The following is a 21,789-nucleotide window of genomic DNA, read 5'->3' as shown; positions in this document are numbered from 1 at the left end:
GCAAAGAGCTGCTGGTCAGCTTTCTAGTCGAAGTATCAGGGTGAATCGCTTCTTTGAAGCGGTGGTTGACCCGGCCCATTTCGCCCTCGAGGATCGCCGTGTCCCACGAGGCAAGTGGGACACTTGGTCCACCGATCCCCCATTGACTACTGTTAATCAAGAAAACGTCTCACGCCTTAGGGGAATGGCGGCTAAGGTATGTGTGATTGTGAGGAGGCAGGTCTTCGCGAATTGACAAGCCATCAATTAACACTTCCTCAACGAGTGCATGCCTTACTTCTTATTCACTGGTGAATGTAAGTACACAAGTCAAGTACTATCACTCAACTAATACATGTACAACTCCTTCTCGGCTCGTGCGATGACAACTCCCAGACGACTGGATAAGCAAGCCTGATGAACTGACCAATGCTTGCTGTCTCACGAATACAAGAGCGCGGCATGCGTCATGGTCACACAAGAACGTGGGTTAAGTCAAGATGACTCGGACGACATATCTCTGCCCCAGGGCAAGCCCCCGACCATCGAGCAATCCACAGGTCCAGACAAAGATATACTTCAGCAACAAACAAAACAGGACAGCGACAAATTCCGGCAGCCGAACGTTTTCTACCATGTGTGAGCCAGCGACTGAACCTTGCCAGGTTTCCTATATAGTAAGGCTGACCAGATGTCAAGCTGAGACAGATCTTACCTACGAACAAAAGGTGCATATCGCCTTTTGGTGCAAGGACAAGGCTCAGGCCGAGGAATGCCACAAGGCTCTTCGAAGACACGCACCTGGATACGTGTATTGTGAGATCCCCGAGAAGAAGAGCCACTTTGTGGTCCACTTTGTCGAGAAACAGGGCTATGACTTGGAGACAAACTGGCTGGCCCTGCAGTGGATCATGGCTGATCTTCCCTTTGACGGGTCGCGTGTGCCGGACGGCGTCCACTTGCCTCACTATGAATATGTCTACAGCGGCCCAGGGGAGGTGTGTGAGGAGACCACGAATCACATGGCCAAACGCGAGCAGGAGAGGCAGGCTGCAGAGCAGTAGGCAGCTGACAATCAGTGAGTGTCGAGTCACTTGGAGACTGATCGGCACTTGAAGGCAAAAGAAGTCCAGTCTGGCGGAGTCAGAGGACCCGTTTCATCGAACCCGCAGGATAGCTCACTACAAGTATTATGCGCGTCATTCGTAAGATCTTGTATTCGATAAGCCATGTAGCTAACCAGGCCTGGAGCCGCTCTCAGGGATGGATTCCGCGGCCACTGCACCATGCAAAAGATGAGCATTGAGATTGGTTGTTGTAGCCATGAAGACGCCGACCAAATCCTCGACGACAAGACGAATGCCAGTCTCATTGCGAGGTGCAGCCGCTGTGAGAGCATCGCCTGAGATAGACGCATCCAAAACATTGGCTTGCTCTGGTTAAAGCACCTGAAAGGCTTGGGCTCGGCGCTGAAAAGCTTGGATGGACTTTTACGGTAGACGTCGCCCCAGCATGGCATCTTTGGCACTTTAGTGGCAACAAACGGCGGCCCCGGTAGCATACCGACGTGCGCGGTAGTTGGAAATCGTCCTAATTCTGGCGATGTTCGATTGGTCCCTTCGTCTCTCAGCTACAAGGAGTCGCTGATCGAATTGCGTGGGTATCATGTAAAGTCGACAATCTGCGCGTCGTCGCGGATGCGACGAGCACAAACAATTGCTCAGTTCGGCTTGGCAACCTTGCGCAATTCGGTAGATCCAGTCTCGGGATCCTTGTATTCTTTCCAGCTGACGGGCACCATGTCATTGCCTGCGTCACTCGTGGCCATGATCACGCCAAGCTCGTTGGAAGCTGTAGAGAGATAGTAGTTGGCCTGGTCGCCAAGTGAGATCTACGTGGTTTGCGTTAGTGGTGTTCCTGTTCTACTAGGGTGTTCTCGCAGTGACTTACCACCTGCGCCTTGACGATATCCCCAGGTCGGAACGATTCGTATATCTTGACCTTGTCCTTCTCGGTAGCCCTCACGTCCTGCGTGCGGATGACACCCTGCCACTCTGTTTGCAGGACCGTGTCACCGACCTGTTGGATAATCACAATTGCTTGCCGGGGCATCAACCGCAGTACTTTGGCGAGCACAATGTTGCCAACATCCGGCAAGACCTCTCGTTTCTGGCCGTGCCGCGTGACCGATAGGGTAGCCAAGGAGGCGCCATTGTCGTTCCTAGCGTCCTTTGAAGTGATCTTGTTTAGCCGCTTCGCCGGGCCTGCAGGCTTGACGGGCTGTGCCACGGCGACATGCCCCATGAGCGAAGAGACTACCTGGCCTTCGTAGATATGAGTGCCAGCACCGGCGTTGAATCGTGACGTCGATCCAAGAATTGCGCCAGGCAGGGCTGTCGATGGTACGCTGGCAGCCATTGTGGGGTCTCTTGCTTTCGGAGACTGCACGCTAGCTTGGGGAGTCTGGGTTTCGTGACTGTTGAAGACGAGCAAAGAGCCTTGTTGTTTGGTCGGGGACCGGCTGCATGAAGCTTTGCTGCCAGGAAAATCGCGGCCATCGCAACCCACCACTTTATCGATAAGCGCGGCCATGGCGGCGGCCGCACGATTTAGGCTAACCTACAGTATGAGAGTCTAGATGCTAAAGGTGTAGGAGAAAAGCTCCAAGGAACCTCAAATAATTTAACCCAGCAGTGTCAAGTCACATGTTTGTAAAGATGCGCAAGAGCTCAAGCCACTGAGCGATCGATTTCGATGCTGTCTCACATTGTCGGTTGATTGCATACGTAGGTTACATGTACGACAAAAGGTCTGACGCTCGGTTGCGAAACGGCGAGCGGACTTTGGTCCAGTCTGAGGAGACCTCTCGGACTCGGAAGCGAGATCCACTAGTCGCTGACTACGGTGATAACTCCGTAATTAGCGGTAAAGATGCGAAGTCCGAGCTAAGAGGGGGCTGCCTGTGGTCCAAGTTTCCGGGCGAAGAGTCATTGAGTCAAGGCTACGTACACCCGTCCATGTTTTGGAGCTGCCACAATTGCAAGTGAAATGAGTACAAAAAGAAAGAAAAAAGCAAGCCAGTAGAAAAAGACACAATGGGAGGATCCATGATGTCAAACACAGATAACCAGCGGTGCTTGGTCTGGAGACTTTCCACCAGAACTTAGACCAAGAGGAACGGGATTCGGAGCTGAGTAGAACCAATGCCGTATACCCAAAGGCTAGGGTGCCGAGGAACCGATCACGATGGGGCCATTTCCGGGGATCGCATTTCTAAAATCCGCGTCCACCATATGCTTGTCAGTGCGCCACAGGCAGCCTTGGTAGGCAGGTAGGTTTGCGCTCCATTATTAATACGCACGCAGGAGACCATGAGTGATGCGGCTCTGGTGACGCTAAGACTACGCGGAGATCAGCATTGCTTCTTCGTTGTTGAATTTGTTGGTACTAACGTTAGGTACGGATAGTTAGGGATTTATTAACAGCAGAAGTGCCTGCAGGCAGACCCTGGTCATCATGTCGAATCCCGCTGGGCCATTTGTAAGAGCCCAGATGGAGGATGGAATCCGGTCATGGAAGACGTAAAACTGCCTGCACCTGCACCTGTAGCCATCATCGCTCCATCTCTTGCCTGTCCTTTGCGTAATCCACTTTGTGTCCGCTCCGTATCCGCCTCTCACTTATTCAACTACATCTCCCAGCGACAGCCAGCCTTGCTTGTGGTTGTCCCTGCTGTGCTACCTGAGACTGGACCCCAGCATCGCCAAAATCCGACACAGCCAGGTCCAGGTCCAACGTCCCAGCGCCGCGCAGCTGCGCGCGCCTCTCACCCCCCCAACCGACAATGTCTGCACCGCCAGGCACGGACAAGAACACCCCACAACCACCGGACGACGTCGCCGTGTCAGCACTCGAGCCGACGTACAGTCGCGACGAAAGTTCGCCAGAGGATCTCGACGAACTGAGACAGAAACAACATGAAGATGGCGAGAGCTCTTCCGGTCTCGGCACGGCTTTCACCGAGAAGCACGACACAACCCACGGGGCGGACCCAGGGTTGCAGAGCGACAGCAACTCGTCCGCGCATGATGTCGAGGCCATCACCAGACCCAGCCGTCTAGAGCAGACGAAAAGCTATGCGACCGACCGGAGCGCCGTGTCCGCCAGGGTTCCGGTGCCTCACAAGCCTGTCGACCGCCCCTGGTACAGGAAGCTGAACCCCTTGCGATGGGGCGGCATTCCTCCGCTGCCCGAGGAGCGCGAGGTCTCGCGCGAGGCCAAGGCTGGTTTCTGGAGCCGATTGACATTTAGCTGGATGACACCTCTGATGACGACCGGCTACAAACGCCAGCTGGAGCAAGGTGACATCTGGAGCGTGAACCCGGCCCGAGGCGCTGATCCTTTGACGGCCAAATTCCGCGAGAGCTTCCACCACCACGTGCAAAAGGGCGACATGCATCCGCTGTGGAAGGCCCTGCACGAGACCTTTTTCTGGGAGTTCTGGATTGGCGGTCTTGCCGCGCTCCTCGCGACGATTCTCCAGGTCACCGCCCCATTTGTGCTGCGCTATCTCATCCAGTTCGCGACAGATGCCTGGATCGCCCAGCGCAGCGATCGCGAAGCGCCCCCAATCGGCAATGGCATCGGCCTCACCATTGGCGTGACGGTCATGCAGATACTCCAGAGTCTGGGCATCAACCACTTCATCTTCAATGGCATGATGGTGGGCGGGCAGGCCAGAGGTGTGCTCATTGGTGCCATCTACGAGAAAGCCATGGTCCTCTCTGGTCGCGCTCGCGCCGGTGACTCGGGGAAGAATCTGCTCGCTGCTGCGGCCGAAAAGGACGAGGCCAGGAAAGACAAAAAGGGCAAAGGGAAGAAGGTTCAGCAGCCAGAGTCGGACGGTCTGGGCTGGGGCAATGGCCGCATCGTCAACCTCATGAGTGTTGACACCTACCGCATCGACCAGGCGTCCGCCATGTTCCACATGATCTGGACCTCCCCCGTGGCTCTGCTCATCACCCTGGCCTTGCTCCTCGTCAACTTGTCCTACAATGCCCTCGCTGGTTTCGGTCTCCTCGTCATTGGAGCGCCCTTGCTGACCATGGCGATTCGAAGCCTGTTCCGCCGGCGCAAGGCCATCAACAAGATCACGGATCAGCGTGTCTCCCTCACACAGGAGATCATTCAGTCCGTCCGCTTCGTCAAATTCTTTGGTTGGGAGGAAGCCTTCATGAAACGCCTGGCCGAGTATCGTGGCAAGGAGATTCACGCCATTCAGATTCTGTTGGCGATTCGAAACGCCATCAACGCCGTTGGTATGTCGTTGCCCATCTTCGCTTCGATGCTTTCCTTCATTTCGTACTCCTTGACCAACCCCAACCTGCCGGCCGCCGAGATCTTCTCGTCTCTGGCCTTGTTCAATGGTCTGCGTATTCCCCTCAACATCATGCCGCTCGTGCTTGGCCAAGCCATTGATGCCTGGTCGTCCATGAAGCGAATCCAAGAGTTCCTGGTGGAGGAGGAGCAGGAGGATACTTTTATCACCGATTATGATTCCAAGCATGCCATCAAGCTCGACCATGCCTCCTTCACGTGGGAGAAGAGCCCCGTCCAGGACACCGACGAGAAGACCGAGAAGGACAAGAAGAAGGGCACCCCTGCCAAAACGAGCGGGAAGGCCGCTTCCAAGTCCCAGGCGGCAGCCGGTAACGGTGACGGGCGGCCTGGATCCTCTGGCGAGGAGAGCACCCTGAACGAAGAACGAGAGCCATTCAAGCTGCAAGACTTGAACCTTGCCGTGGAACGCAACGAGCTAATCGCCGTCATCGGTGGCGTCGGCAGCGGCAAGAGTTCACTTCTCGGTGCATTGGCGAGCGATATGCGGAAGACTGGCGGCGATGTCACCTTTGGTGCGTCCAAGGCCTTCTGCCCTCAATACGCGTGGATCCAGAACACGATCGTCCGCAACAACATCATCTTCGGCAAGCCGCTGAACAGGGCCTGGTACCAGAGGGTCGTCGAGGCGTAAGTGTACATACACCCTACAGTGAAGGCATCACCGCTAACCCTGTGTAGTTGCGCTCTCGCAGCTGATCTGGAGATGCTGCCCAACGGTGACCAGACCGAAATTGGTGAGCGTGGCATCACCATCTCTGGTGGTCAGAAGCAACGTCTGAACATTGCTCGCGCCATCTACTTCGACTCGGACATTATCCTCATGGACGACCCTCTCTCTGCTGTCGACGCCCACGTTGGTCGCCACATTTTCGATAACGCCATCCTTGGTCTCCTGGGCGACAAGTGCCGTATCCTGGCTACGCATCAGCTCTGGGTCCTGAACCGCTGTGACCGCATTGTCTGGATGGAGAACGGCAAAATCCAGGCCGTCGACACCTTTGAGGCGCTGATGCGCGACCACAAGGGTTTCCAGGTCCTGATGGAGACCACCGCGGTGGAGAAGAAGGAGGACAAGAAGGCCGATGAGGAGGAGGAGGACGCTGACGAGGGCGAGAAGAAGACCAAGAAGAAGGGCGGCGCCCTCATGCAGCAGGAAGAGCGCGCCCAGGCCAGCGTGCCCTGGTCCGTGTATGCGGCGTACGCCCGCGCCTCGGGCTCCATCTGGAACGCCCCGTTTGCCGTCTTCCTGCTGCTCCTATCCCAGGGAGCCAACATCATCACCTCGCTCTGGCTCTCCTACTGGACGTCGGACAAGTTCGGCCTCAACAACGGCACCTACATTGGCATCTACGCCGCCCTCGGCGCCTCGCAGGCCATCCTCATGTACGCCTTCTCCGTCTACCTGTCCGTCATCGGCACCACCGCGTCCAAGATCATGCTGCGCGACGCCGTCACGCGCGTGCTCCGCGCCCCCATGGCCTTCTTCGACACCACGCCCCTCGGCCGCATCACGAACCGCTTCTCCCGTGACGTCGACGTCATGGACAACAACCTGACGGATGCCATCCGCATGTACTCCTTCACCATCGCCATGGTCACCTCCATCTTTGCCCTCATCATCGCCTTCTTCCACTTCTTCGCCGTCGCCCTCGTGCCCCTGTACATCCTCTTCGTTCTGGCCGCCTCCTACTACCGCGCCTCAGCGCGCGAGGTCAAGCGCTACGAGTCTGTCCTGCGGTCGCACGTCTTTGCCAAGTTTGGCGAGGGCCTCAGCGGCGTCGCCTCCATCAAGGCCTACGGGCTCAAGCAGCGTTTCGTCACCGAGCTCCGCGCCTCCATTGACGAGATGAACGCAGCGTACTACCTCACCTTTTCGAACCAGCGCTGGCTCTCCATCCGTGTCGACTGCATCGGCAACGCCCTGGTCTTCACCGTCGGCATCCTCGTCGTCACCTCGCGCTTCGACGTCAACCCAGCCATTGCGGGCCTCGTCTTGTCCTACATCCTGGCCATTGTCCAGATGCTCCAGTTTGGTGTGCGTCAGCTGGCCGAGGTGGAGAACGGCATGAACGCCGTCGAGCGTCTGCGCTACTACGGAACCTCCCTCGAGGAGGAGGCGCCGCTGCACACCGTCGAGGTCCGCCCCTCCTGGCCCGAAAAGGGCGAGATCATCTTTGAAAATGTCGAGATGCGCTACCGCGAGAACCTCCCGCTCGTGCTGTCCGGTCTGTCGATGCACGTCCGTGGCGGCGAGCGCATCGGCATCGTCGGACGCACCGGCGCCGGCAAGTCCTCCATTATGAGCACGCTCTTCCGTCTGGTCGAGATCTCGGGGGGCTGCATCACCATTGATGGCCTCAACATCTCCACCATTGGTCTCGCCGATCTGCGGTCACGCCTGGCCATCATCCCGCAAGACCCAACGCTGTTCCGGGGAACCGTCCGCACCAACCTGGACCCCTTCAACGAGCACACGGACCTCGAGCTCTGGTCGGCCCTCCGCCAGGCTGATCTCATCCCCGCCGACCACGCGGCCCTGCCCAACCCGACCGAGCAGGTCAGTGACGAGGCCAAGGATATATCCCGCATCGGTCTCGACACTACCGTCGAAGAGGATGGTCTCAACTTCTCCCTCGGCCAGCGCCAGCTCATGGCTCTCGCGCGTGCCCTGGTCCGCGGCTCCCAGATCATCGTCTGCGACGAGGCCACTTCCTCCGTCGACATGGAGACCGACGCCAAGATCCAGAACACTATCGCCACGGGCTTCCGCGGAAAGACCCTGCTGTGCATCGCGCATCGTCTGCGGACCATTGTCGGCTACGACCGCATCTGCGTCATGGACGCGGGCCGGATCGCCGAGCTGGACAGCCCCCTCGAGCTGTGGAAGAAGGAGGGTGGTATCTTCCGAGGCATGTGTGAGCGAAGCGGCATCCGCTTGGAAGATATCAAGGGGGCCCGTGAGGAGATGATGGGTTTTGACGGCGCGGCCGCCAGTTCCTCTGCCAGCGGCACCACCTGATGTGGGATTGACATTGTGTCAATGTATATGAGCGTGTTTGTTGGCGTTTTGGTCACGGGGTACTCATGCAGACGTTACATTTTTGGCCATGGCATATATGGTAGATTTCAAAAGGCATCCATAAAGGCCACTTCGAACAAGGCGTGCACTCGCTAAAACAAAAAGAGTCGCTGTTGCGGCAAATTATACTATCAATGCGCATACGAGGTAGAATATGTACTAGGGGCAGCCTCATGTGCCAGACTGGGCGATGCCCGTTGTCTTGATCCCGCTGGCGAACACACAACGATAGGATGCCACCGCTTCCAAGTCTGTTATTAAGCAAGAGGCACACCCTATGCCAAATGAACGCGTTTCCTTTGGATCTTATGCCAACCGTCCTTGACGCCGAATTCACACTCAATGTTCAAATCAACCATGCTCCTAAATGAGATGCACTGTGCCCCCGATTTGTTGCTCGTCAAGCTCAAAATCGGTTCGACCCAGGGCCCAGGTTCGAGTGGCGTGGTCCAGTCGACGGGGGCATGTGCGGGGGCGGCAGCGCGCCCGGATCGTCAGCCAGCAAATCGTCGAGGTAGGCACTGGGCGCCCGTTGGCTGCTCGGGCGGTTGAGCGTCGATGCGCTGATGTCTCGGCGAGCAGCGAATGATGGGGAGTCGGGAGGCGAAGGGCCGGTCATGTTACGCGCGGCGCCATGGCCCCGCGAATCTGGCCGCAGGTTTGTCAAGCTGATGGAGTGAGTGTGGTTCGCGCCCCCAGCGTTACCCCCTGCAGCGTAGAAACCAGAGGGGAGGAATGTCGAGCTGCGATTGCCAGTACTGCCCGTGCCGGCAGCAGTTGGCGAAAAGAACAGGTTCGAGTGGCTTGGGTTTGCAGAAGGGGTCGGGCCGCGGTTTGTTCGGCGAGCACCACGGCCAGCAGCAGCGCCACCGCTAAGGGACATGTTGGACCCCTGGTCGGTGTACTTGTAAAACGGAGCAGGAGGTGCCGGAAAGCCAGCCTTGCTGTTCGCGTCGTGCTGTGCCATAGCGGCACGCTCGACGGATCGATGGAGCAGCAGGCCCCCGATCAAACGCCAGAGAAGGATGCCAAGTCCGAAGGCGCCCAAAATGGCGCCAACAATGATGAAGACGGTACCATCAGGGGCTTTCGAATGGTGCATGAACGGAGCATGGTACGTCGGAGGGACAGTCGCAGCAGGATACTCTGGAATACCAAATCCGCGGGTGAGCGTTGGGCCTCCAGTGATACCGCCTCCGAACTGGGTCGTCCCGTCCTCGTTGTCGGCCGCTGTCGTGGTTTCGGTAGGCTCCTCTGTGATCGATGTCTGCTCTTCCTCTGCCGTGCTGGTGGGCTCTTCTTCTTCTTCGGTGGCCGTTGATTCGGGTTCAGCAGTGGTCTCTGGCTCGTCCTCGGTGCTGGTGGGTTCAGCTGCGGGTTCATCCGTCGTTTCCGACGCTGGCTCTGCTGTTGACTCTGGTGCCGAATCTTCTTGAGTCTCGGACGCCGGTGAGTCCGCTCCACCACTGCTCTGGTCGTTATCATCGTTGTCGTTGTCGTTGTCGTTGCCGCCATTGTTTTGGGCGAAGACAGGCTTCACAGCGAGCATAGCACCTGAGGCAGCGACAGTCGCTAGAGCATATCGCCGCCTCGGCATTTGTACGCGGAGACGCATGATTGCGGCTGCGCAGAGTGTATCTTGGGCGTCGTGTCGTTCCTCAAGTTCGGGATTAAGCACAACCTCAACAATGGAGGATCAGTGTCGGTGGGCCGACCCGTCCTGTTGGCAGAAGGGTGATCGTGGAGGGAGGTTCCCCTGTCGCAATGGAGCTGGGACGTTGGCGAGACGATGGGGCTGGTCCAAAGGGAGGCTGTCGCCGTGGCTGTGTTCCGGGGACTGCGTTGCGATGCTTGGAAAGCGCGTGATCTCGAGAGCGTGCTGCGGGATCGTTTGCCAGAGAGATGTAAGTGGAAACTGAGGTGAAACGAATGACATCCAAAGTTCACAAAAGCCCGGCACAGATAATTGAAAAGAATGAATCTGGTACTAGTCTGATGCTGCCAGGGGGCGGGCGGGTGAGGGCGTGATCGGGTTGGTCGAGGGTTGGAAAGGGAAAGGGGAAACAGAACAGGCACAGCGGCGCACGCACGCACGCACAGGCACGCGGAGTGAGACTTCTCGCGGCCAGCCCAGCGCTGAGAGCACCAGGGCCCACCTAATCATGCTAAGGAAGGCACGGGATGGGCTGGCTTGGTCTTGGCGGTTGCCAAAGGGGCCACCGATCCTCCCAATTTGGGAGGTCCCGCATGCTGCTTTACGTCCCTGAGTGCTAGCCATCGCTTAGCCCCTTACACTCGAATTTTCATGCATCACCAAATTGTAGACTTGTGTAACGTGATCGACGCATCCCTGCTTGCATCATAAAGCGGCGCCAACCCCAGCCCCAGCCGAACGGTTGCTGCGAACACTTGCTCGTGTTGGAGGGTAAATACGAGCGAGCACGACATTTCCCTTTTGCGGATGATATCTAGGCTTTGAATCGTCATATATATTAAGCGATATCCCAACTATTTTTTTACTTGACATGGTGAATCCCATCAAGTCCAGAGAGTACCGGATATCGCATCGCTGACCACTGACCTACCCTGGACTTTGAGACCACAACGCCGGCAAACGTTTATTAGGATTCCCAGCTTCTGTTAGACACATGGGAAATGGGATACGACAATAAATCCAGTCCGTTGGTTGCATCTGACCTATCTGGCAGGCATGCGTAGCAGTTGCCTTTGTGGTCGTGCCGTGTAAGTAAGATAGAAAAAGGCCTACACTGACGATATTTCCACTAGCGTGGCTAGCAGCCGTGTCAAGGGACAGTGACTGCAACATAGGAGAACCCTCCCATGTCTGTAACTAGACATGCCAGGCTTGTACGACAATTAAAAACCATCCTGCATGGTAAATATCGGGATGTGGTGGCAGCCAGGGGCGGCCCAGTCCGCGATGAGCTATAACGTAACTTGTCAGATCGCCCACAGTAATTGTCACGGCGTATTCCCCACAATGACTATCGCTCAACTGCACCTGTTGAATGCTACATGTACCATTTTCGACTACACATCATCCATCTTATCACCAGCGATGCATTCATGGACGCATCTCGGCCCAAGGCCGAGACGGAGTCTCTGAACAACTCGCGTCATGCCTCGCGATCCATGCAACCCCCACACGAATGTTGTCGAACCTGCAGGCTGCAGCGAGTCAACCGTTGTCGATACCCTTTTCCCCACACTTCACACTGCGTACAGCTCGCGGTGCCGGCGTCTCGATGCCACCTAACACGCCAGCTTGGCCAGTCACGTCGGGCGATGCGCATCGCAGCCGCCCGCTATGACGAGTGTCAGGCACATGCGCGAACCTCCCTCGCCCATGGTCCAAGCTGCGATGCTGCGCCGCTGTTGCAAAAGCCACGATAATCTCTCATCGGGAAATGACGCTGGCGCGGCGCGGTGCGGGTGGGCTTTCCTTATCTCTTGCCCCTCCTTTGACGTTGCTATCTTGTACCCTCGTGGTCCTTCAACTTCCCACAGGGCTGTGGACATCACAGTATTGAAATATTACCTCTCTTGCTGGATCGCGTGACCGAACTAAGTTAGTGTGCGAGAGACCCTGAATCTGTGACTCTTCTCGAGGCCATCGCTCGTTGATCCCGAGCGTCACGAACCTTAAAAGGACCGACGGGAGAAGCAGCTCAACATCTTGTCAGATTGAGGAGGGTAGTCCTTCAATCGACTCACTCAGGACCTTGTCAGACCTCACAAGTCGAATTTGCGACAGAGATACGAGATACAGGGCCGTCGAGCCACGGCCATTGCGATGAACACTCAAGTGTCCTTCCTGGTGAGTTGCTCGTCTCTCCTCCAACCGTCACTCACGGACTCGCGCCGGCATCGGGCATGACTTAGATACATGGAAACGGAGAGCTGACTCCCAATAGGATGGGACTTATACCCTGATACACATACCGTCAACTCTCTACGCCTCTCTCCTGCAACCCATCCTGCGCGTGCTGCTGCCACAGGCACAATGCGTCGACAGTGACCCAGCGACAGCACGCGAGGGTTCTCACAGGCACGCTCTGAACGACTCCCAGCACCACGCCTTTCTGAATGTGAGCGTCACGCCCCTCGAGGTATCTCTCGTGTGTCCGTCCGAATGGGCCCAGGCCATCTTCAAGCCTGCCCTGGAAAGACTCCCGCACAAAGAAGCGAAGACGGTACACCTATCCCGTGATGAGTACCTAGTACTCTCCGTGATCAGCGCGGGGCTGGATGCAGCCAGGAGGGTCATGGAGCTGACAAGCCCACTCGCGCTGGCCGGCATCCCCATCTTCTTCATCTCCACCTACTACTCCGACTTCATCCTCGTGCCGGCCAAGGCCAAGGACAAGGTCATCAAGGCCTTTGAGGAGAAAGGGCTGCACCTCAGCGGGGACCATGGCCAATTTGTCAACGACTGCGCCGCCGGCAGCAGGACGGTCACACCAGAGCGGAGCACCACACCACCGCCACTAGAGTCGTCAGCGGAGATTGACGTCCAGACACGCGCCTTCGACACCCTCAAGAAGACCAGTGTTCTACCCCAGGTGATTGACGACCTACATCTGGTGCACTGCTCGGGCAAAGAGTTGGACCCTATCACAGACGAGGTATATGATACCCGCCATACCACAGGGAGACACACCAACGGCCACAAACCTCGGAAAAAGACGTGGGTCGATACTGTCGACCCAAAGCTCTACACGTGCTTGATCTCTGCTCTCGTCGCGGAACCCAAGTTCATCTCGGTGACCCTGGCGCAAGGCGATCCGCCCTCTCTGCTCCTGGACAAGTCTCTCCTGCCTCTATTCGCGGACTCCATCGTCGGGGACACCGACAACAAGCAAGTGCCCATCTTCTTGGATCTGGTGAAACTGCCTGTCGAAATCATTGGCATCGTGTGCGGCGTGGCCGGCAGACTGGTCAGGGATATGCAAATGGAAGCGAGCGCGGAGCTGTCTTACCTGTCCACCGCGAGGGCGGGCGTGGTCATTTTGCCGGAGGAACAGGCCGGAAAAGCACTGGATATCCTACGACCGTTGCTGAAGAAGGATGGATGAACGAAGGAGTTAAATAGGTTAGGTTGGCGTTTGGCCACGCGCATGATACCTCTTGATTGTCATTTAGTTCAGATGCCCGAAAAGTCGATTGATTTCCTATTCTCATCTCCCCTTCTTCTTGCCGTCTTTTCCTCTCTCCTCCACGTAGCCAGCCTTGACGATCCCTTCCCTCGCAACGCCATTGATGACCGCGAATCGTCTCGGCCCCATCTTGACACCGCCGTACCAGCGTGTCACGACGACCATGACGCCCCAGACGTCCATCATCTGCATCAGCCTCAGCACCCGCCCACCCGCCGCCGTCTCTCCATCATCGTCGCAGTCCTGCCAGCTCGTCCCACTGTTCGGGTCGCGGATCCGCCAGGCGGAGATGTTGTGCGTTGCCGTGCGGATCTGTTTCGACGAGGACAGAAGATGGGTGAGATACTGCCTCGCCTGCGCCGGCGAGGACACGGGCGCGACGTGTGCCACAAACGTCGACTTCATCTCCACAGTGAGATCCGTTACTGTCCACGGTGGCGTCGGTAGGTTCGCAATGTCAATCTCCTCCTGCTCCGCCCTCGTCCTCGGTTCGGGCGTCACCTCTCTGTCCTCCCCTTCCTCCTCCTCCTCATCATGCTGCCCTTCCTCTTCCACTCGTCGATTGAAAGCTTCGACCGCATCAAAGATGCATACGATGCCAGGCTCGTACACCTCGCTCAAGGCGTCGACAAAGAGCCCGAGATCCCTAGCTCCGGCGCCTTTCTTCCCGCCCGATGCATGATGCGTGCCTAGCACTTCGGGAGGTACGTGAGGATATGTCTTTGGAAACGCGACTCGGAGCGATGACGCCTCATTGGGCAGCTTGAGAATGTATATGGATGAAGTGTCATCGCTCGCTGTGTCGGAGGCGGGGGCGAGTGTGGCGTCTCCGTAGATGGAGTTGATTGCCTCTACCTCGTCGAGGAGCTCTTCAGACATGATGATGCCTTTGGTGGCTACAGCAGCCAGATCTCTCGCCGCGTATCTATCAGGTACTACCATTGTACGGATTGGGAAGATGTGAGGCACATGGGGCTCTAAACTCGTATACGCTTTAAACGCGTATCCACAACGCATTGGCCTCATGGCGGGCTAGTGAGTGGTCGCAGCAACAGCCCATTATCGAAGCATGCACGACTACGGCAAATGGCTTACTCCACCTGATAATAATCAGATCAATTCGATGTGTCAGGACGATGCTGACGGGACACAATTTCTGAGGTCCGACTCTATAGAACAGTGCTTACAACACGCGGCAACAGCCTGCCAACCTAATAGACACCGCACCTTCTACTCGTCCATGACCGCTGCGAACTTGTCTGTCATTTCTTGCTGAATCTCCTCGTACTGCATTCGTTAGCCGGTGACGTCCGCGCGCGAACAAATGACTGGAACTAACCTTCTTGTTGATAACATCCTGGCCATCCGAGGGAACCTCGAACTTGAGACTGCGGAGCTTGGACTGCAATTCGCTCGTCGAGTCGCGAACCTTGTTCCAGTGCTGACCCTGCGAAATGGCCTTCTGCGCCTCGTCGTGGAAGCCCATCATCAATTTCATCATCCACTCCGTCTTCCAGATGGGGCAGAACTGGTCGTAATCCGAGTAACCGTTCTGCTGCAGGAAATCTTCCTTGACCAGACCGGCAATGTCCAATGTGATCTTGTCAGTATCTGACAGCGCACTCTTTCCGACTAGCTGGACGACCTGGTCAAGCTCCTCCGAGTCCGATAGAAGATTCTTCACGCGGTCACGGAGACGCGGGAAGTCAGGATACTCCTTCTCGTAGAACTTGTCGAGTGTGTTGGTGTACTTGGAATACGACATGCTGGTGTTGATCGAAGGGAAGTGTTTGCGCTGCGCGAGCTTCTTGTCGAGACCCCAGAAGACCTGCACGATACCCAGCGTGGAACTCGTGACGGGATCGGAGAAATCACCACCGGGGGGACTGACAGCACCCACAATGCTGACACTGCCCTGTCGCTCAGGAGACCCAAGCGATTGAACGCGGCCAGCACGCTCGTAGAAAGAAGCCAATTTGGCAGACAGGTAGGCGGGGAAACCCTGATCAGCAGGCATCTCTCCCAGACGACCAGAGATTTCACGCAAGGCCTCGGCCCAACGCGAAGTGGAATCAGCCATCATGGCGACGTTGAGGCCCTGGTCGCGGAAATATTCGGCTACAGTAATACCCGTATAGATGGAGGCTTCACGAGCAGCGACGGGCATGTTGGACGTGTTGGCGATCAAGGTTGTGCGCTTCATGATGGGCTCCTGGCGGCCGTCGACCTCAATTGTCAGCTCAGGGAAATCCTTCAAGACTTCGGCCATTTCATTACCACGCTCTCCACAGCCGACATAGACAATGACGTCTGAGTTGGAGAACTTGGAAACGGATTGCGAAATGACAGTCTTGCCACAGCCGAAAGCGCCGGGGATGGCCACAGTACCACCCTGCACACTGGGAAAGAGGGCGTCGAGCACACGTTGGCCGACAATGAAAGGCTGGTCGGCAGAGAGCTTCTCTGTCGAAGGGCGAGGGACACGGACGGGCCAAGATTGCATCATTGGGTACTCAGTCTTGGTACCGTCGAACTCGACCTCAAGGATGTTCTCGGCGACGGTGTGTTCACCCTTGGAGGCGATCTTTGTGATCACACCACGTGCGCGAGGCGGGAACACAATGCGGTGAGTGTGGATGAACGAGTTCTCAAAGACGGTGCCCCAGACATCGCCGCCCGAAATGTGGTCGCCAACCTTCATGGTAGGGGTGAACTCCCACTTCTTGGTGCGGTCGAGGGCGGGGACAGCGATGCCGCGGGGGATGTAGATAGACTTGGCCAAGTCGGAAATGGAAGCCAGCGGGCGCTGAATACCATCGTAGATACTGTTGAGAAGACCGGGGCCGAGCTCGACGGAAAGAGGCTTGCCAGTGCGGGCAACAGGGTCGCCGACGGTGACACCAGCTGGACACAGTCAGTATAAACCAGGGAATTGCTGACAGGAGAACCTACCAGTCTCCTCATAGACTTGAATGGTGGCCTGGTCATTGCTGATTCTAATGACCTCACCAACTAGGTTATCGTGGCCGACCTTGACCTGCGAAGCAATCAGTCTGTGATTTTGGACGGCGTGTCGATGTCTGACGCACAAGCTCGTACATGGCCACGCCAATCATGTCCTCGGCGATAACGACAGGTCTACGACGGGGTTAGCTGCGCTCAAAACTCGGCATTGGCTTTCGTGAGTGCTGACCCGGACACGGAGTAGATCTTGCCTACATTGTGTTATTAATAAGAATGCCAACAAAGCCAGGGATAAAATGACATACCGCTAGGGAGCGCCTCCTCGCCATCAGTGGCTGCGTTAGCCTTCTTGTTCTGGCGCATGTCAGCCCTCGTGGTCGACTAGCGGGGGTTCCTCGACGACAGCCAGCATTTACCTTGGGAGCCATGGCGGGCGGTGTTTGTGATGACGATGAGGATCCAGAAGAGCGAAGAAAGGGCGCCGAGGTGTCGAGCTCGACGTCTACGGATTCAGTAGAGCTTCGGAGAGACGGCGAGGCTGGCCGCAGTGGAGGGGAGGAGGTTGCGAACGGGGATGCTGGAGGCGACGTTGAGGTTGACGCGGACGGTGATGTCGGTGGAGAGGTTGGCAGAGGCAGGCCGGAAGCTTCCTCCACTGCGAATGGCTGCGGGCGGTCACGATGCGCTCCAGGTGCTGCTGGGCCCGCTGTGGCTGTGGCTGGTGCCGGTGCTGGTGCCGCTGTTGGCGATGACGATATCGCGTGGCTGGTGACTGTAGGGTAGCCAGCTTTCTTGTGGTCGTCGTCCTGGCCCTGGTGGCTTCGCGTTCGCACGAGGTCCAGCAACGAAGGCCGCGCCTTGAGCTTGGGCCTTATCCCTAGTTGCATTCAAAGCTACCTCCTCAAGTGCTGTATATGGAGACGACGCACAGTGATCCTTGTGTGAGTGCAGCGGTCAATGGCTGGGTCGAAGGTTGATTGGTCTCGCTGGTTATGCGAAGGGTAGGGAAAAGAAGGTGAGATGTCCGGTCTGTATCCGTAGTCTTGTTGTGAAATGCATGGCTCAGCCCGCTTGTATTCAGGTTTGGAGACCCAGCCAGTAGAGTCACATACCACATGCACAGGTTGCAGTTCTGTGCAACCTGCTTTTGGAGCATTGCTCGTGCTCAACATTTGCTGAACTATCAATTCACCTCATGCGTCGGTGCGCGTGCACAGGGCTCGATGGTTGACGACTGTACAGTGTTGATACATTGTTACATGCAGCAAGAAATCTCTACTAGATCTTGGCATACACAAGAATTCCCTCTAGGATCATACCCAACGCCTGTTTATGCTCGTCGCTAAATGTCAAAACAGCCCAGCCATCGGACGCCAGCATACACATCTCCTACATATCGTACATTCGCTCGAGCCCATGCGGCAGATGCGTCACGACTCGGCGTCCTCCGTCCGCCAGGCCACTTGCGTTTCTTTCTTGCTCTGCTTTTTGTCTAAAGCCTTGCGGTATCTTCGCCCGCTCTTGGACAACTCCTGGAGTTGATCCTTGAACGCATCGTTCCAAGAACGATTGCCGACCTTTCTCGGATCTTCATCGTTCAGGGCAGCAGAACGGCGTCGTGTGATTTGGCGGTAGATTCGCTGTGCCTCTTGGTCTGGTATATCTGTGATGCTGTACTCCAGGGACCATTGAAACGGCTGACGCTGGCTGTCACTGCGAGAATCTTCCAGCGTAGGTCGCTCGACCTCCTTGCCGTTGACCTTGTTCCGGATGGTCACGTACATCCCAAGCAATTCAGGAATGTTCTCAGGGTCCTTGTCGGACTCGCCTTTTTGCGTCTCGGCGTTGTTGGCATCGGCGCCGTTGCGAATGGCGTCCGTGACCTCTGCCTGCGACTTCACCTCGGCAGGCCTCGTCTCGGACGGACTATCATCTTCAGGCCACTGTTGTCCGTTGCTGCTACCATCGCGGGTGCGCTCCGCCAGTTCTGCCACCAATCGCTCAAAGTCACGCAGCTCGTGCTTCTTCGCCTCGGCAACCTCAGTGACCTTGACAATCAGGTCCTTCAAAATATCCTGTTGCGTTTGCTGATTTGACTCATCTCCTGATTCGGTCGACGTCGCTTCAGCGTTCGCGTCCGTGTTCTCCTTTGCGTAGTCAGGCTGCGTTTCCTCAGCTGTTTCCTTCACTTCTCTGCGGCCAGGCGCCGCCGAAGCCAAAGCCTCTACAAGCATGTCCAATGTTTGCTGGTTCTCTTCCTCCGAAGCTGCTTGTAGCAGATCCCGCTCCTCAAGCGCAATGCGAAGTGCGCCACGAACCGAAGCGACACCGAGGGACTCATTTTCAATTGTGTCCTCAACCTTGGCGATCATTTCCTCCCAAGCTTCGCTATTGTGCACATCTTGGCCGGACCCGTTGTCCGTCCCAGGTGTGGTGCTCGCCTCAGCCGTCTCTCCCTCTTCGATACTTTCTTCTTGAGCCTCCTGAGGTATAGATCCCCGTTGTCGGATGAGATCATCAGTGATACGCTCCACAGCTGCCTTGGCCGAGGACTCGTCTTGCTTGATCTCCTCGTCGGTGACGGGCTGCACAAAGAAGTAAGTCAAGGGAACATTTGTTGGCCGGGTCTCCACGTGGAAGCGTAGACTCCGACCTGGGAACTGCTGTGTTGCCCGGTCCATGAGCTCGTTGAGCAACTTGATGCTCAACTTGAATTCATCGTCGCCAAGCCTCGTATCAGTCGTACCGTGGATCGCCTTGTCCATCTCTTCCAGACCAATGTACTGGAACCCAAAGATGCGCTGGGTGTTGTGATAGGCGACGAAGATACCATCCATGCGACCCATACGAACCTGGAGGGAGTATTTGAGGAAGGCTGCCCTGATCAGATCCACGTACTCTTTTTCGTATGACTCCCATTGGCCGAAACGATCCCGGATCTCGTAATCACGATACTTCTGGTAGTCGTGCACGTCCATCCTGATGGAGACCACAGCTCTCGTCTTCAAATCAAACACACCGCCACCCGGTAGCCGAGGATCCTTGGCGTCTAGCTGTGAGCGCAGAAGGAAGTCGCCAATGGTAGAGTAGTTGTAAGCTTCCTCGGCATTGCGATCTTCTTCGGGGATGAGATGGGATCGCGTCCGACGGTACTTCTCATACTCCTCCTTTGGCAGTGTCAAGAGCTTCTCCATAGACTTGCCTAGCATGCTGAGAACATTCTCTTTATCGTATTGCTTGTCAGAGTCGATGGCGTAAACGCCATTCTTGAGGCGAGCGTAGCAAGCTGCAGGCGCCAACATGATCGAGGTGAAGTTTGGGGTCTGGATTTCGAACCCCTTTGTTACAGCCTGGTCATAGTTAGGCTGTCGCCAGGCGGACAGAAGGTAGTGAAAATGCGACAGGACACTGGTTGTGCTCGACGTCGATCCGCAATATTTAGCACCAAACTTTCTCGCCATTCCCATCAAACGCTCGTCCTTGGAAGATGTGATGTATGCCTGCAGAGCATCAAAGTCGAAGTCTTCCACGGCCATGATACTGGCCAGGTAAGGGTCGAAGTTGAATACTTGGGTACGCGGATCCTGGAGCTGATAGACACCAGGGTTGAACAGCACACGCTCGAGGTTATGCGAGAGCTGAGGCACGTCACGCTGTTCCTCTGGAGCAACGGGCACCAGGTTGAGCAGTTTAGCATGAGCAGTGCGGACAGGCAACGGTGTGCCGAGAGATCGTCGCCGCCGTGGTTCCTTTTCTGACTTTGACGATTCCGACTTCTCGTCCGTCTCTTCCTTGGCTTTCGCTTTTGCGGCAGCACCTTTCTTCGATTTCCCGAGCGTTGGGCTTGTGTATCCCTCCCGCTCGATATCTTCCAGCTGCTTCCTCAATGAAGCGAGCAGTGTACTGTGCCTGGTATTGCTACTCTGTTCGCTGTCCGGCGACTGTCGGTGATTTTCAGAAACTTGTTCGCCAAAGAAACCCGGCCCGTTCAGTAGACTTCCCTCAGCGTCCGGGGCCTCCTCACGTCGGCTGGCTTCCCATATTGACTTCTGGTATTCCAGTTCCGACATGGGCTGGTGAGGATCGTCGGTAAAACCATCTTCATTGCTTGGCGAAGCACCTTTGATCGAGGGCTTGCCGGTCTTCGAAGCGGCCTTGGCAGCTTTGCTCCTTTTCTTGGACGGGCTGCGCTTGAGGAGAGGGACGGACGCGTGGAGGTATCTTTGCTTGTGCCGGATCGGGTGGACGTTCCGGCCCAAACGGCTCAAAGCTTGCGAAAGAAGCATGGCGCTACAGTTCAAACGGCAGCCAAGCAATGAAAAATCATAAAAGTAGCCGGTCACCCGTACAAGGTGCACAGTGCCCCTTTGGAGATGGTCGGCAATGACGACTAGAGCGGGCGAAATTCAAAGCGCGCCGGTCGTCGCGTGTTGCATTTTCCTTATCGATAAGCAAGCTGGTGACAGGGGTAAACTCACTGGCACTTGGCAGCTCCAAGCCTTTACGTAGCCGAGTGGATCGACGTCAACGTCAACGTCCTCACACGCCGCCGCCAGGGTAATTGAGTCGTACTTGTCCAAAGCGCTCGACGATATCCTGCTTCCTCAGACGCTACTCTTGTCCACCATTTGTTTCATCGCACAACGGCGTCTCTGTGCCAGCTGCTTCTGGAACCGCGAAGTCTCACACTGCCTGCGATTCGTTGCGCCCTCATTGCGCGCATGAGCCGCGATGGGTGCTAGCGATTCGAAGCTTGTCTTCAAGCAGGGCATATTCAGACTCTCGGAGGAGCGTCACATCTCTGCTGAAGACCAATATTGGACCTCAGTATGTCAATGCATTCTCTGCGAGACAAAACGAATGAAACTCATTGTTCACTAGTTCTGGGAACTTCCGGAGTCCGCAGAAGATGTCTTCAGCCTGTTCTCGCCAGCCGATATCCGCCGCACCAGAGACAACGCATTAGAGAACCTCGAAACGTTGATATTAGCGACTACTTCACGCTTGTTCATCTTACGACATCATCCATCCTTTCCGGATCCCGAATTGGCACCCGAACGAGATGCGCTGAACTGTATCCGAATTCTGACGAGAATACTACCGTACATATACGAGAAAGAGAGCCTCGCAGCGTGGGAAGAACAGTTCTTCTGGGCAAAGCGCAGAAAAAGAACCCGGAAAGCAGCTATC

The 21,789-nt window shown here is 56.3% G+C and overlaps 8 protein-coding genes across 8 annotated transcripts; 3 read left to right on the top strand and 5 right to left on the bottom strand.

Annotated features, from left to right (window-relative positions):
- Positions 1–184: 184 nt before the first annotated feature.
- On the top strand, positions 185–1,043 carry J7T54_001301 (uncharacterized protein; the record flags this gene model as incomplete). Its single annotated transcript, XM_051505263.1, has 3 exons — positions 185–196; positions 434–464; positions 688–1,043. The coding sequence occupies 3 exons, from the start codon at positions 185–187 to the stop codon at positions 1,041–1,043; spliced, it is 399 nt and encodes a 132-aa protein (XP_051363300.1).
- Positions 1,044–1,699: 656 nt separating this feature from the next.
- On the bottom strand, positions 1,700–2,397 carry J7T54_001300 (uncharacterized protein; the record flags this gene model as incomplete). The annotated part of the gene is made up of 2 exons (XM_051505262.1): positions 1,700–1,870; positions 1,930–2,397. 2 exons carry the CDS (start codon positions 2,395–2,397, stop codon positions 1,700–1,702), a joined length of 639 nt encoding a protein of 212 aa, XP_051363299.1.
- A 1,426-nt stretch (positions 2,398–3,823) lies between these two features.
- Positions 3,824–8,398, top strand: J7T54_001299 (Oligomycin resistance ATP-dependent permease-like protein; the record flags this gene model as incomplete). Its single annotated transcript, XM_051505261.1, has 2 exons — positions 3,824–6,006; positions 6,058–8,398. 2 exons carry the CDS (start codon positions 3,824–3,826, stop codon positions 8,396–8,398), a joined length of 4,524 nt encoding a protein of 1,507 aa, XP_051363298.1.
- Positions 8,399–8,864: 466 nt separating this feature from the next.
- J7T54_001298 (uncharacterized protein) lies at positions 8,865–10,073 on the bottom strand (the record flags this gene model as incomplete). The annotated part of the gene is made up of 1 exon (XM_051505260.1): positions 8,865–10,073. The coding sequence occupies one exon, from the start codon at positions 10,071–10,073 to the stop codon at positions 8,865–8,867; it is 1,209 nt and encodes a 402-aa protein (XP_051363297.1).
- A 2,199-nt stretch (positions 10,074–12,272) lies between these two features.
- J7T54_001297 (uncharacterized protein) lies at positions 12,273–13,554 on the top strand (the record flags this gene model as incomplete). Its single annotated transcript, XM_051505259.1, has 2 exons — positions 12,273–12,296; positions 12,394–13,554. The coding sequence occupies 2 exons, from the start codon at positions 12,273–12,275 to the stop codon at positions 13,552–13,554; spliced, it is 1,185 nt and encodes a 394-aa protein (XP_051363296.1).
- A 102-nt stretch (positions 13,555–13,656) lies between these two features.
- Positions 13,657–14,514, bottom strand: J7T54_001296 (putative Impact family protein; the record flags this gene model as incomplete). Its single annotated transcript, XM_051505258.1, has 1 exon — positions 13,657–14,514. The coding sequence occupies one exon, from the start codon at positions 14,512–14,514 to the stop codon at positions 13,657–13,659; it is 858 nt and encodes a 285-aa protein (XP_051363295.1).
- A 351-nt stretch (positions 14,515–14,865) lies between these two features.
- J7T54_001295 (V-type proton ATPase catalytic subunit A-like protein) lies at positions 14,866–17,027 on the bottom strand (the record flags this gene model as incomplete). Its single annotated transcript, XM_051505256.1, has 7 exons — positions 14,866–14,922; positions 14,975–16,539; positions 16,588–16,672; positions 16,725–16,773; positions 16,829–16,850; positions 16,905–16,953; positions 17,016–17,027. 7 exons carry the CDS (start codon positions 17,025–17,027, stop codon positions 14,866–14,868), a joined length of 1,839 nt encoding a protein of 612 aa, XP_051363294.1.
- Positions 17,028–18,029: 1,002 nt separating this feature from the next.
- Positions 18,030–20,885, bottom strand: J7T54_001294 (mRNA degradation protein; the record flags this gene model as incomplete). The annotated part of the gene is made up of 1 exon (XM_051505255.1): positions 18,030–20,885. One exon carries the CDS (start codon positions 20,883–20,885, stop codon positions 18,030–18,032), a length of 2,856 nt encoding a protein of 951 aa, XP_051363293.1.
- Between the last annotated feature and the right edge of the window lie 904 nt (positions 20,886–21,789).

This window comes from Emericellopsis cladophorae (genome assembly GCF_022114955.1).
Source record: "Emericellopsis cladophorae strain MUM 19.33 chromosome Unknown NODE_13_length_450635_cov_117_157991, whole genome shotgun sequence".
NCBI classification, from domain to species: domain Eukaryota; kingdom Fungi; phylum Ascomycota; class Sordariomycetes; order Hypocreales; family Bionectriaceae; genus Emericellopsis; species Emericellopsis cladophorae.
Note: the sequence above shows the minus strand (reverse complement) of the source record. Positions and strands in the feature narration are given on the sequence as shown.